General features: G+C 41.2%; 1 protein-coding gene across 1 annotated transcript in view; it reads left to right on the top strand.

Annotated features, from left to right (window-relative positions):
* Positions 1-14,771, top strand: part of LOC138826693 (contactin-associated protein-like 4) — a 231,888-nt gene that overhangs the window by 63,189 nt on the left and 153,928 nt on the right. The window contains exon 3 of the mRNA XM_070021932.1: positions 9,600-9,793. Within this exon, the coding sequence (XP_069878033.1) occupies positions 9,600-9,793 (194 nt within the window). The remainder of the gene's footprint in view (positions 1-9,599; positions 9,794-14,771) is intronic.

Here is a 14,771-nt window from a genome sequence, read left to right as displayed (position 1 = left end):
AATCTATGCCCCAGCCAAACTCACCTTTCCAGCCACATTCTGTTGGACACAGTAGAATGACTGCAGTTTGTTGACCCAGAAGAGTGATATGAGGATATTTGGCCCATGACAGCTTATCATCTCAGTCTGGCTGGGGAAGATAAAAAAAAAAAGAAGGTAAAGAAGCAAAAAAAAAAAAAACCCACTTTTTTTAAACCTCTGGGATAATGCCAGTACGTTCAATCTGATGCATGATGTCATTTACTGAGATGGCCTGTCTCACTATAATAAATCTAAATGGAAACTTTTAGACAAGTATTATAATGGGCTTAGGAAGCAAACTACGAGCAGCTTTTGGTCGCCACCCGAAATTCTCTACATCATTTTTTTTTTCACACACTGCTAATTTGAATGAAACAAACAAAAAACAAATACCTACACAGAAAACACAGCACTAGGTCTTTCTGTAACTTAATTGTAATCTTCCAGAGGAAATTTCCCTGGCATAAACATTGCAAACCAAAGATATAAATCAAAATTTGACGGAGCAGAGGGAGGGTGTAAATATTTACTTTTCAATCCACTGAATTATTAAAGCTTTCAGAAACGTTTGATCTGGTAAGACAAGAAATGGGACTAAAGGTTGCTCGCCAGTTTGCTGTGGGGGGAGGGTAGAAGGGGGTAAATTGATTGGCATCGAAGAACTCAACCCTAAGAGAATTGTGTGAGGTATTATTAATTACCAGAAATTTAAAAAAAAACCCCAAAGCAATAGTCACATCTTTGAGATATAGTTTACAAGGGATTCCACTGTAACGGGAAGGCAGGTGCTTGTAGATTTCAGCCACATGTTTAGATTTTTATTTAAGACCATTATTGAAAAAAATACTGTGCTACGAAGAAAAGGATTCTGGGATTTTCATCAGATTAGCACAGATTCCATCTTTGCACTAGTTTCTGTGAATTCGCACGCTTACACTATGAGGCTAATATTTTAGTGAGACAAGATAGACAACCAATACATAGAGTAAACATGTGTGGCTTATAATAATCCACATATAATAATATAACAAAGCATGTGCTGTGTCAACCATTGACAATTTCTGGGGTGGCAGAGATTGGGAAGATCATGGATCAAAGCCAGAGTGGGCAGCAAAGCTTTGCAAGATATCATCTCAACCCCTGAAAGGTGGGTCTGGTGATGTATGTCTTTTAGCCTAGCTACAAGTAGGAGAATCATGGGCTGTGCTAGCCCAAGCCGAAGTGGAAGACCCTAGTTACAAAAATAACTAAAGCAGAAAGGGTCGGGGCTGTAGCTTAAGCGGTAGAGTATCTGCTAGTGAATGTGAGGCCCTGAGTTTAAATCTCAGTGCAGAAAGACACACACACACACACACACACACACACACACACACACACACACACACACACACACACACACACACACACACACACACACACACACACACACACACACACACACACACACACACACACACACACACACACGGGTGGTGGAGGTGGTGGCCCATGTGCATTCCATGCCAGTCTGAAATGTTAGGTACCATGCAACTGCACATCCGGGAACATTATTGCACATACTGTGCTGAGCAGAGGTTCACCGTGGCGGGGAGTCTGCATGCCACCGTCTCCGCGTCCACAGCTGCGGACCTGCTTCTCAGCGATGCCAACAGCAGCCAGGAATCACATTGCTGGCCTGACTCCTTTCCATCTCACTTCAGCACCAAAGCAGGCAGTGCCGAGATTTGAGAGTGCATATGAGAAAACGCCAGTCGACGCCACAGCCAGACAGTCTTGTATTTCTTCCGGCCCAAGAAAAGATGGATGTGAGAGAAAATACAAAGCTGTGCGCTGTGTTCTGGGGACAACACAGACCATGTTCTTTCTCTTCCCTTGCATGATTCTAACTTAATGTCAAGATCAAAATGATCCTGGCAAACTTAGACTCTTGAGAAATCGAGATAAAATCATCTCGAACAACAAAAAACATAATTATCTTGGAGGAGCCTCCCTCCGACACTTCTAATTAAACCAATTATTTCCTAGAATGTGGATGCCCCATGGAGTCTAATCATGCCATGCAACCGTGGTCCCTGTGTTTAATGTCCTTGAATATTTGTGTCCTTTTAATTATTTTTTAAAATCAGGACTAGGATTTGAACTCAGGGCCCCTCCCACTTGCTAGGAAAGTCACCTACCATTTGACCCCTGCCTCTCCCTTTGTTGCTTTAGTTATTTTTTGGATAGAGTATTATGCATTTGCCAAGGGTAGTCTTGAACCATGATCTTCTTACCTCTACCCATCAGTAGCTGAGATGATAGGTTTTGGTCACCGTTTCCAATTGGTTGGTTGAGGTGGCGTTTCACTACCTTTGGGCCCCGTTGACCTTGAACTGTAATTCTGACCTTCACCTCCCTAGTAGCTGAGATTAGAGGCTTGTTCCCCCACACCCAGTCCACATCTGTGTCCTGGTATACTTTCAATGTCCTGAGAAAGAAATGTGATTCTCCTTTCCTTTGCAACTCCTACTTCTATTGAGTTCACATATTACCTTGATTGATAATCACCAGAAATGTCCATCATGCTTGTTTTTTTTTTTTTTGTAATGGGATTTGAACTCAGGGCCACACATTTGCTAGGCAGATGCCCAACCACCAAGCCATGCCTCTAGTAATTTTGCACTGATTATTTTTGAGATAATCTCCTTCCTTCACTGGCACACGTCTGGACTGTGATCCGCCCATTGTCGGCTTCCATGGTAGCTGGCATTATAGGCATATACCACCATTCCCAGCTTCTTCCATTGGAGTTTTCTGTCTGGTTTGGCGTGGAACCATGATCTTTTTATCTTGGACCCCTATATAGTCATGCTGACAGGTACCTATCACTCAGCTCCCTGTTGATTGAGAAAGAATCTTGTGTATACACGCAGGTTGATCTCAAACCTTGTCGAGAAAGTGTCTCATGAATATAGCCCAGGCTGCTGTCAAACTTTGGTCCACTGATGATAACATCCCAAATAGCTAGGATTACAGTCATGAGCATGAGTCTCTGCTTTCCATCATACCATTTCAAATATTATTAGGGGATTGAAATGATTTTTCCCCCAGAGTCTAAGTCTTCACCAAGTGTATTTTATCCTTTCACGTTTCTGAAACTATAAGATGTGCCTCCATGACCAGACTCAATATTGGTGATCTCTAGCAAGAGGCTAGATTTATGAAAGTTAAACAGAATTCAGCCAGCCAGGCTTACTGAGAAAGTATCTCGTATGTTATTTGCATATATTATTATGATAAAAAATATCAACATGAGGCAAGGAGGGTTGTAATTACTCCAGGGGGAGCGATTCCCCCAAGAATGAAAAAGGTAGTAATTATTTTTTAAATGTCAGTAATTTCTCAGTTATGATAAAAAATCATGTGTATATGATTGGGGAAATGAATATCTCGTCTGTAAATTTCTTAAGTTTTATTTGAAGATGTATGAAAGTGCATTTTATCTCACTAGGTACTCTTCATGGTGAAGTTAGATATGTCACATACAAATCCTAGTACAGTTCTTATGGATAGAATATGGAGTGCAGAGGATATTTTATTTTATTTTATTTTTGTCAGTTATGGGGCTTGAACTCAGGCCCTGGGTGCTGTCCCTGAGCTCTTCTGCACAAGGCTAGCGCTCTACCACTTTGAACCATAGCACCACTTCTGGTTTTCTGGTGGTTGATTAGAGATATGAGTCTCATAGACGTTCCTGCCCAGACTGGCTAGAAAGCACAATCCTCAGATCTCAGACTCCCGAGTAGCTAGGATTCCAGGTGTGTGCCTGGTGGGGGGCACAGTTTTCAAGTTAGCTTTTCTGTCCTTTTAATTCATAGCCACATATAGTCTAGAAGTGGGTTTCTCAGAAATCTGATGATTCAAAGTGGATCAAAGAGGTGCTACATCATGCGGCCATACTATCACTAAGTTCTTTGGAAGCTCAACTTTCCAATGAGCACAACTCTTTGTTTGAAGTCAATAGCAAGAATAATTGTTTCACAACTCAAAGTTACAGCTCCCATCCGCTCTCAAGCTTGCTGCAAGTGAGTGTAATCAATAGGTACTTCACATGCTGTTAAAATTTAATTCTCATGCCCAAACTATAACATTGAAGAGTCTTCCAACTGGGGAAGATGTTTTTTAAATTTGCAATGTGAAAAGTTAAGAAGGGTTTCCATTTCAATAGACACAGGACATTTTTATTATGCTGCGTCTCAGTAACAAGGCCAAGGAGAAGAAAGAACAAAATGGATGGGACAGAGGAAAGCAGCCGGTGACTAGAGACAATGCGAGGGAAGGACCAGACTCTTGTTTGTGTTTGTGGCTTAAGTACTCGTCACTTTGGAATAGATGGAGTGAGGAAAAGACACTCTGTAGTTTCCTGGATATTGGTTTACTGTGATGCTGAATATATTACCATATTAAAAGCACATTAAGGACAAATAACACTTGACTAGTAGTTGAAAGGTTTACTTAATAAACAAAGTAAAGAATTTCTTGTGGGATTTTATTTATGGTAATTCAGAGCTTCCAATTTGCTGGAGGCAACTATTACTTTTACCATTAAAGAAGGAACTCTCTGATGGCGTCTCCAGGAGGCTAGATGCTGGTGATGGCCTTTGGGCTGGTCCAGTGGTAGACCAGCCGCGCCACTGTCGCTCCTACTGGTCACCAAAGTCTGCTGAGACCAGTCAATTTCTCTACCATCTATCAACTCATCATCATCTATATTCTATCTATCTATCTATCTATCTATCTATCTATCTATCTATCTATCTATCTATCTATCTATCTATCATCTATCTGTCTATCTATCTGTCTATCTATCATCTATCTATCGTCTATCTATCTGTCTATCTATCATCTATCTATCTATCATCTATCTATCTATCTATCATCTATCTATCTATCATCTATCTATCTATCATCTATCTATCTATCTATCTATCTATCTATCTATCTATCTATCTATCTATCTATCTATCATCTATCTATCCAGCTATGTGTCTGTCTTTGTATAAATCTCTATCTGTCCATCTGTCATCTACCTGAGTGTTTATATCTGTCATCTTTCTGTCTATTATCTATCATCTCTCTCTATTAGTGATCTCTATGTAGCTAAGTATCTGTCATTTTCAGTCTATTATCTATCATCTATGTCTATCAATCTATCTGTATTCTATATATGTATGTATATATTTATGTATGTATATATGTATCTATCATCTATCTATCTATCATCTATGTGTCTGTCTTTGTTTTTTTTTGGGAGGGGGGTCCAGTTGTGGGGCCTGAACTCTGGGCCTGGGCGCTGTCCCTCAGCTCTTCAGCTCAAGGCTAGTGCGCTACCACTTGAGCCACAGTGCCACTTCCGGCTTTTTTTCTTTTTGCTTATGTGTGCTGAGGAATTGAACCCAGGGCCTCAGGCATGCAAGGCAAGCGCTCTACCACTGAGCCACCTTCCCAGCCCCCATGTGTCTGTCTTTGTATCCTCTATCCCTCTGTGTGCCTTTGTATCTATGTATGTATTAATCATCTTTCACCTATCTATCTGTCATCAATGTATCAACCTACATATCTATGTATTTATGATATGTCTACTGTCTATCTCTATCTACCTATGTATCTGTCATCTTTCTATCTGTATTATATATCATATCTATCTATCTATTTCTATATATCTGGCTATGTATCTGTCATTTTTCTATTATCTATCATCTCTATTGATTGATCGATCTCCTATTTTCCATATTGCCATCCACCTTCTCCTTTAAGCCAGAGCACGCCGCTCTGCCTCCGGTGCTCCTCCCACGCTCCTCCCGTGCACAGCTGTGGAACTTTAAACCCCACAGGAACCTCAGGATTCCCCGTGGCTGACTTCTCCTGCCGAAATTAACTTGGCTCAGCCTAGGAGCGTTTGAATTTCCATTACTTTATCAGTGTACCTTGTTAATGACATAGCTTAATTTGCATACCAGTAGTACCTTTTCACCACAGGTAAGAAATTGAAATGTTCAAGGTCAATTAACTGTGAGTGCTTCCGGCACTGGCGGGGCTGTCACTCCGAGTGACACTGAGCAGAGGCCAGGGCCGGGGAGCCCTCTGCCTCCCTCAGATGACAGCGGATCATCTCATCGTCACCCCCTAGGATCCTTTTCCCTTACTGTGCCTCCCTCTGGTTGCTTTTTAAATACTGGTCTATAAAACCAGCATTTAAATACTGGTCTACAAAACCGGGCAGAAATGCTGGAGAAATAGCATACAATCCCAGATAAGAGCAATACGCATCCTCAGTATTGATTTCAAGTCATTAAAATTAGCTAGAAAGAACAAGAAACAAATTGATCAGCATTTTTCCCCGTAGACGGACAAGATGGTACAGATAAAATCTTCCAAGTAGAACTTCCCAGTTATGATGGTAGCTGTCTGCAGGTGCTACTCTTTGCTAAGTTTCCAAGGTTAAAAAAAAGATGATTAAAAAGTGCCAGGTGCCAGTGGCTCATGCCTGTAATTCTAGCTCTTCAGGAGGCTGAGATTTCAGGATCCAAGCTCAAAGCTAGCCTAAGCAGCCAAATCTGTGAGATTCTTATCTCCAAACAACCAGCAACAGGCTGGGAAGGTGGCTCAGTGGTAGAGCGCTTGCCTTGCATGCATGAGGCCCTGGGTTCGATTCCTCAGCACCACATAAGCAAAAAGAAAAAAGCCAAAAGTGGTGCTGTGGCTCAAGTGGTAGAGCACTAGCCTTGAGCTGAAGAGCTGAGGGACAGTGCCCAGGCCCAGAGTTCAGGCCCCATGACCGGACCCCCCCAAAAATAAAAATAAATAAAAATAAAATTAAAAAAACAACCAGCAAAAGGCTGGAAGTGAAGGTGTGGCTCAAGTGGTAGAGCATCAGCCTTGAGCAAAAAGAAGCTAAGCAAGTGCATCAGGCCCTAGTACTACTCCCCCTCACCCTCTAAGAAAAAGTGATAAACATTCAGCCATGTGCCAATGGCTCACTCCTATGTAGTAATCCTAGCTACTCAGGAGGCTGAGATCTGAGGATTCTGGTTCAAAGCCAGCCTGGGCAGAAAAGTCACCATGAGACCCTTATCTCCCATTAGCAACTGGAAAACTGAAAGTGGCACTGTGGCTCAAAGCCTTGAGCGAAAGAGCCTAGGGACAGCACCCAGGCCCTGAGTTCAAGCCCTGTGACAGACGAAATAAATAAGTAAATAAATAAATAAAGAATTTAGAGCTATGCGGTTACAGCAATACCAGAAATGGAGGTGTTTAGTTAGTATCAGACTGTAGAAGACTCAAAAAATTTTTCAAAAATTATCTTTAAGTAGTTGTCCAGAGGAGTTGCCATTGAACAAAACAGTTTATGAACACAATATATCTTGGTCATTGTTGCCCCTCTCAACACCCTCACCCATCCCTCCCCTACCCACCGCCTCCCTCCCCTCTTCTTCATTTTGTAGGGTATACATTGGATTCTTGATTGTGTTCTGTCCCCTCCTAGGTCATGAATTAAAATGCTAAGTTTGGCTCGAATGGGGAGGGGCCTGTTGTGAACCAGGGGGCGGAGCTACTGACCATACCATCTAACAACCACATCTGAAAGCACTCTCATCCCGCAGCCAGTACTGTGCATTTTCAAGTCCACTGACAATTGCCAGTTTCCATGACGATAGGTCAGGCCCTTCTGTGTCCTCAAGAGCACCAGGCCTCTTGTCTGCGATCCTGGGCAAGAACAGGTTAACTCGGGCTCTCTTATGTAAATCATCATTTACTAACCAGGTTGCTTTGGGAGTTCCCTTAGCAGCAGCGTGGATTGTCACGAAATACGAGAGTGCTCACCTGCTCAACAGACCCACGTAGTACTGCAGGGACTAAGTGCAGGAAACTGGTCATTGTGTCATCAGAGCCTAAACAGTGAAGCAGAGCGGGTTCAGGCTTAAAAAGAATGTGAAGGGGAAACCATTCCTTTCCACGGTTCAAGACAACGATGCCTCTCCCTTCTCTTCCCCCACCCCAAGCTATTTGTACAGAGCACTAGGTCAGGGGAGAATTTGCAGCTTATTCAAGAACCATTTCACACAGGTGACAGGCTGTAGGAGTTAGAAACACCCTTTGTGGGTTGCAAACAGTAACGCTACAAGTGGAGACCCATGTCCCAAAGTCGCCCAGAGCTGAAGGCCATCCAACAAGCTTGTTTACTTGACATAGGGCTCACGGTTCACATTCTACTCTTGTCTAAGCAAGGTAGATAGTATTGGTGTGCAAGAGAGGTCCAACCCAGATGGAAATTCTTCAAGGGTAAACACAGAGACAATTACAAGGAAAAACACACGAAAATTGCAACGCATACAAATATTCTGGATCCCAAAAGGAAGGCATGGCGATCCCAATAGCTGGAGTGGAATACACTTCTTACTTCTTTTTCTTTTTTTTCTGTTGGTCGTGGGGCTTGAACTCTGGGCCTGGGCGCTGTCCCTCAGCTTTTCAGTTCAAGGCGAGTGCTCTACCACTTGAGCCACAGCACCGCTTCCAGCTTTTTCTGCTTATGTGGTGCTGAGGAATCGAACCCAGGGCCTCCTTCTGGCAATGGAGGCTTTAACTCAGGGCCTCCTGCTAGCTAGACAGGTGCTCTAGCACTTGAGCCACACCCACCCGTCCTTCTGCTTTTAGTTATCAGATAGGCTCTTGCAATTTTGCCCAAAATTGGCCTCAGACTGAAATCCTCTTCCCTCTGCTTATAGAATGGCTGGAGTTGCTGTCATAAAGCATCATTCTAGCATCATTCTAGCTTCCTCCACCCCTAGCTGGCCTTGAACCACGATCCTCCTATCTCTGCCTCCAGTATAGCTGGGTTTATAAGCACGAACCCCTATGCCTGGTGGGCTACACTCTGAACCATAATGTACATTAGGGGAAAGGAAATTTGGAACAGTACCAATTTTTAAAGACAATGCAGTAAATAACCTGGAGAATCTTCCCTGGGGTGCAGGCGGGGTTGGGGAGCATGCCAGCCATTGAGGACAAGGTGACAGATGCCACTTTGAATCAGATGAATTCCCCTTCGCAAACGACTGAGTATGCGCACATGCCAACCAGGGCCCACGCACGGCCAGGGCAAGGGTGGTTGTGTTTAATAACTGGCTTGGAAAACTGAACATTTAACAATCGTCTCTGACATAGCGTTGCCAACCAGCACCAAGCAACCATTCTCTTGTCCCTGGGCCAGGGCTCTGCATGCCTGTAATCATCACTGCTTTTCCTGTTGTAGTTCAAACATACGTTTTTGATGTCTGCCCTCTTGTGAAGATGGTAAACATCCCGAGGACAGGTCTGATCTATGACCAGCTTGGCTTTTTCCAAGACCTGACAGTATCCTTTAGCTCCTTCTCTAAGAAGTCTAATCAGGAACAAAGGTCATTTGCTGGTACCGGAAGGCATTTCTTTCTATCCGTCCCTGGGCACAGGGATCAAAGGATTGATTGTAACCAGGGCACGGGGGTGAAGCTGTGTGCTCCAAGTGTTCACGTGATCTCCTGTTTCTATTTTCCCAAAAGGAGCCGGCGGCTGGTCCCCACTGGTGTCCAATAAATACCAGTGGCTGCAGATTGACCTTGGAGAGAGGATGGAGGTCACCTCTGTGGCCACCCAAGGCGGGTACGGGAGCTCCAACTGGGTGACCAGCTACCTGCTGATGTTCAGCGACAGTGGCCGGAACTGGAAACAGTACCGACAGGAAGACAGCGTCTGGGTATGTTTCTTTCCTGAAAGCCATCAATTCTCTGGGAAAGAAGTATTACTCTCTTAAAGAATGTAGATGCCGAATCTCTAGAATTTGAAAACATTCACTTTTTTTGGTATGCTTTTGGCAATCAATACTGGGATGTTGTGAATTCAAGGCCCTGTGCTTGCTTAGGTTGGTGCTCTACCACCTGAGCCATGCCTCCGGCCCTGCTTTTTGCTGATTATTTTGGAGATGGGGGAGCATCTAGCAAACTTTTCTTATTAGGATGGCTTTGAGCATGGATCTGTTAGACCTCAGCCTCCTGAGAAGCTAGGATGACAGGAATGAGCCATGTACCTGTCAACTTTAAAAACATTTTCTAAGAGACAGTGCAGAAAATATTTACCGTTTGGTATGATTCAGAGCTAATTTGCAAAAAAAAATGTGAGAGACAAATTTATGGAGTCTTCAAAATTAGATACAAATCCAGTCAGTCGAATAAGTAGTGTAGAAACCTAATAAATAAGACGTGTAAAAATGTTAAGTTTTGTGAACTAATGAGGGGGTCGTTTTGTGTGTTGTTTAGAGATAATCAAAAGAATATCTTTTATTATTTCCTCTGATGACTATGGTTCCTGGAACCCTGTTTCTTGAATATGGAGGTTTATATATAGGGTTGTGTATGGAGTTTTATTTAATATATCTTTATATATTAATATATATAAACACACACATATCTTAGTATGTATAGTATATGTTCAGCCTATATGTAGAATACATGCTATATATATTATATAGCATATAGTGTATAACATTATAAAGTTATATTAAGTCTTATATAACTCACATACATACCTTTCTCTATTCTCTTTGAAGTATGTAAATTGCTGTTGTGATAGAAATGCAATGATGAGACAAGGCTAGGAGAGAGGTTTTATATACATTTATATGTATGTACATATAATATAATATATAATAATACAATACATACATACATGTATGTATTATACACACATATATTGTACATATAATATCTATATATTATATATGTATGCATTTGTAGCTGACTGCTTGCATATAAACACTTAGTGGACAAAGGAAGCTAAAAGGAATTTACTTGATGATAAAGAGAAGCATTTTTTGTTCATGTAGAAAAGCATTTGTTTGGGTCTTCTGTGAGCCAGGAAAAACACACTGCAATCAAAGAACTATTTTTCCCCCCTCTGGCTGAGCTTGTGAAACTAGAGAAAATGAGTAACTTAATGAAGCATTATTCTTAGCACACAGATAATTTGGAAGCCTATTTGGGCACAGAATGATAATTTTCTTTGACCTGTCAATTGCCTCTTTTTTTTTTTTTTAAACTTCCCAGAACTCTGTTGTACATTATAAACTCATTGAAGAAACGGAATGTGATTCACTCACCTTTGCATCTGGGAAGCTCTTGGTGGCCATTCAGTGCGTGTTTATTGATGTAAATTGAATTGAGAAGAGGTGGCCAGTCTTTCTCTGGAGAGAACAGTGGGATGGAAGGAGTTGCCTAGAAGCATGATTAAAGAAAACCTGCTTTGAAATCCAAATCAAAGCAAAAGCTGTGTAGTAGAATGAAAACCTACACCCCCCCCCACCTAAATGTGATGGTTGAGTTAATTCTATGAGAACCATTCAGAGTAGAACTAAAACAATTGGTAATCATGAACCAATAACAATGAAAGCTTAATGAGGTATTTACTTTAACTACTTTAACTAGGTGTTTGGCTTATCTTTTAGTCATTTTTTTCTAAATTAAGCATTGGATTTTAAACTAGATAAGTAGAGACTAATGACTGCTAATACTTAGTGGGGCTAATTAAAATGTATGTTTTTGGTATTTTTTTTTCTACCATGAGAATTGCTGTATTTCTGTTCAATAAGCTTGGAGAAAACCAGATGTAGGCATTTCCAATTGCTTCCTTTTTTCTCTTTTTTGGAATGCTGTTAAAGATGAGGTGGTCAGGGTGATATTTTTAATTATCTAAACCAATAAAAGTAATGTCGGAGCATCGATCATGAGGCTGTTAAAGCAGTGTTATTGGGTTAGAACACAGGAAATCTGTGGGCTCCGATCATGCCTACCTTCTTGAGCATGAACTACCTGCAGATAAAGACTATGCCTCCCTACAACCCCCTCACATGTTGTAGACAAATACTAAATATTCACGGGAGGAATGGATGAAGTGCAAAATATGAAGAAATGAAAAAGATTCTGGGCTGGTGTGCCATGTGAAGAATTTAACCATTTGTCACATTTCACAAATGTGTGCTTCCCAACTTGTTCTGTTTCTTGGTGCCCAGGTTTTTTTTTGTTTTTTGTTTTGTTGTAGATATAATGGGATGTGTAGCAATTATACAAAACATGCCAATTTCTTTTAAGAGCTTCACAGTCTGTTTTAGATGATATAAATCTACAAAAGAGGGTTAGGAAATCTATTTAGAATTCTGCAAGTACATGGTAGAAAGGGAAATAAAACTCAAGTGCTGTTGGTTTGGGAGGAAATACAATAAAACTAATCAGCATGGAGGGAAAAGCTTTGATGTGGATTCTTTCGTTTTCCCTTCATTTGACCCTATGTCTCTTCACCAAAGAGAGCAATGACTCCTCCATATCTGAGAGAAGTCACAGAAATCCTCTTTTGTTTCTTACCATTATTCTTTAAGGAGAAAGCCAAAATGCCTTACTTATTATTTATATAGGTCACTTAATAGAAATATAAAACTTGACAGGTATGTGATGTACTCTTTAAAAAAAACACATTAAAACATTTCTTCAGAGTGAAATTTATAGCCTAATGTTCATAAAATGTGAGTTACACAAAGTAGTTTGCTGTGAAAACATCTTATGAAAATGTAGAAAATGTGAGCCCCTAAAATTGCACCTGTTAAATTGAAGACAAAATAAAACCCCTCAATATCCTGAATAACAGAACCCAGAATCGACTCTTTGCAGCCAGTTTCCTGTAAGTGATGGAAAAAGTAAATGCAAGGTATAATTTTCACTCATTTAAGAACAATTTAAGAACAATTGTGGGAATATCATGAAACCAGTAACTTAGAAACCATTTTAAGTAGATCAACACGGGATAAACACCCAAGATTTCTTGTATCCTATAGACTACAAAGGCAAAGCAAGAGATGGTCCTCATTTTATAAATTGTTTAAGTAAACATGATTGTTAAAACTCAAGAATAGGTTTTTCTCTTTTTCTTTGTGAACTTCAGTTGCATCTGGGTTTTCCAACACAAACACTTATGGCATTTCTAAAGTTGGTACACATTGGCTGTGTGTGTGTGTGTGTGTGTGTGTGTGTGTGTGTGTGTGTGTGTGTGTTCCCACACACCAGTCCTGAGGGTTTGAACTCAGGGCCTGGCCATTCTCCCTTTGCTTGCTCTCTTTCTTTCTTTCTTGCTCTTTCTTTCTTTCTTTCTTTCTTTTCCTTCCTTCCTTCTTTCTTTCTTTCTTTCTTTCTTTCTTTCTTTCTTTCTTTCTTTCTTTCTTTCTTTCTTTCTTTCTTTCTTTCTTTCTTTCTTTCTCTCCTTCCTTCCTTTCTTTCTTTCTCTCCTTCCTTCCTTCCATTCTCCCTTTGCTCAATTTCTTTCTTTCTTTCTTTCTTTCTTTCTTTCTTTCTTTCTTTCTTTCTTTCTTTCTTTCTTTCTTTCTTTCTTTCTCTCTCTCTCTTTCTTTTTCTTTCTTTCTTTCTTCCTTTCTTTTTTTTCTTTTTCTTTGTCAAAGCCAGTATTCTACCATTTGAATCACAGCTCCACATTTGGCTTTTGGGTAGTTCAATGGAGATAAGAGTTTCACAGACTTTCCAACCCGGCCTGGCTTTGAACCATGATCCTTAGATCTCAGTCTTCTGAGTAGCTAGGGTTAATAGGTGTGAACCACTGGCATGCAGCTGAGTTTTTTTTTTTAAGTAGAATGATGCAGTCCTTAATAACTGATGCATGCAGTCCTTGATACTCCCCAACATATGTATGATAGCTCAGAAGAGGGGTTTTCTTCCTATATGGCGCAATGGGATCTATCTGGGTCTCAACCAATGTTTTGCAGATGAGCCCCGGGGCCTGCTCACTGCTGGGAACCGGGTGGAATGGCCAATAGGTGGATTAGTTCACATCTGCTGTCTCATCTGGTGTGAGATTGTCTTAGACACAGGGTATACAAAGCCCAGCGCATGGGTGGGTTCTTTTGGAAAGGTATTGCTTGGCAGGCAGACCCAAGGGCTCCGTCCCTGGCATATTGTATGGACGATTTCCTTTCAACAGCACGGCTCTACTCTCAGCTGCTTGATAGATGCCCCCAAGACGGTCACCCAAGTTCCTTGCAGTTTTCTTCTTCTCTTCCGGGCCATTGACTATAGGTTTCCCTGCCCCCAAATCTTCCACTCCTCCTTCCAGCTCAGGGTCTTGCAACAGCAATGAAGCCGCTTGCCAGCCCCTCCAGCCTCCTGTCCCCTTGTAAGTCGGCACTCAGCTCTCTAGGGAATCACTTATGATCAGCGCCATCTGCCAATCGTGTTCTGTTCAGGGAATCTCTTGGAATTATTTTCCACAGTTTGTCGAACTTTAATCAACTGAATTTCAGACTCATACATATATTTTTTCATTCCATTTCAACTCCAGTTAGATGCTGGGCTTTGTTCCAAATTGCGAACCTCGACATCAGCAAATGTCCAAATGCCCCTGACTAAAACACATATCCGGCATCTATCTCTATTAAAAAGTATATCCACGTTGTAATGGAAGCTGTTAATTCGTAGAGGGGAGATTGATACTCTGTGTAAGTGGTGAATGTGGTTTAGAATAGACACAAATGATACCATTGTAGTACATGAGTAAATATTCTTCTGAAGACTTATTTAAAAATCCATAATGCCTAGTGATCAGCTGGTTTACAATGCAGAGAGTCATGTCTGCATTGAAGACAGGTCATGCCTCTGATATTTTGTGTCAATATGGGAAAAAAA

This window comes from Dipodomys merriami, unplaced genomic scaffold, assembly GCF_024711535.1.
Source record: "Dipodomys merriami isolate MVZ:Mamm:240054 unplaced genomic scaffold, mDipMer1.0.p SCAF_148, whole genome shotgun sequence".
In the NCBI taxonomy this organism is placed as follows: Eukaryota; Metazoa; Chordata; class Mammalia; order Rodentia; family Heteromyidae; genus Dipodomys; species Dipodomys merriami.
The sequence above is the reverse complement of the archived record's forward strand: the minus strand, read 5'-3'. Positions and strand labels throughout refer to the sequence as shown.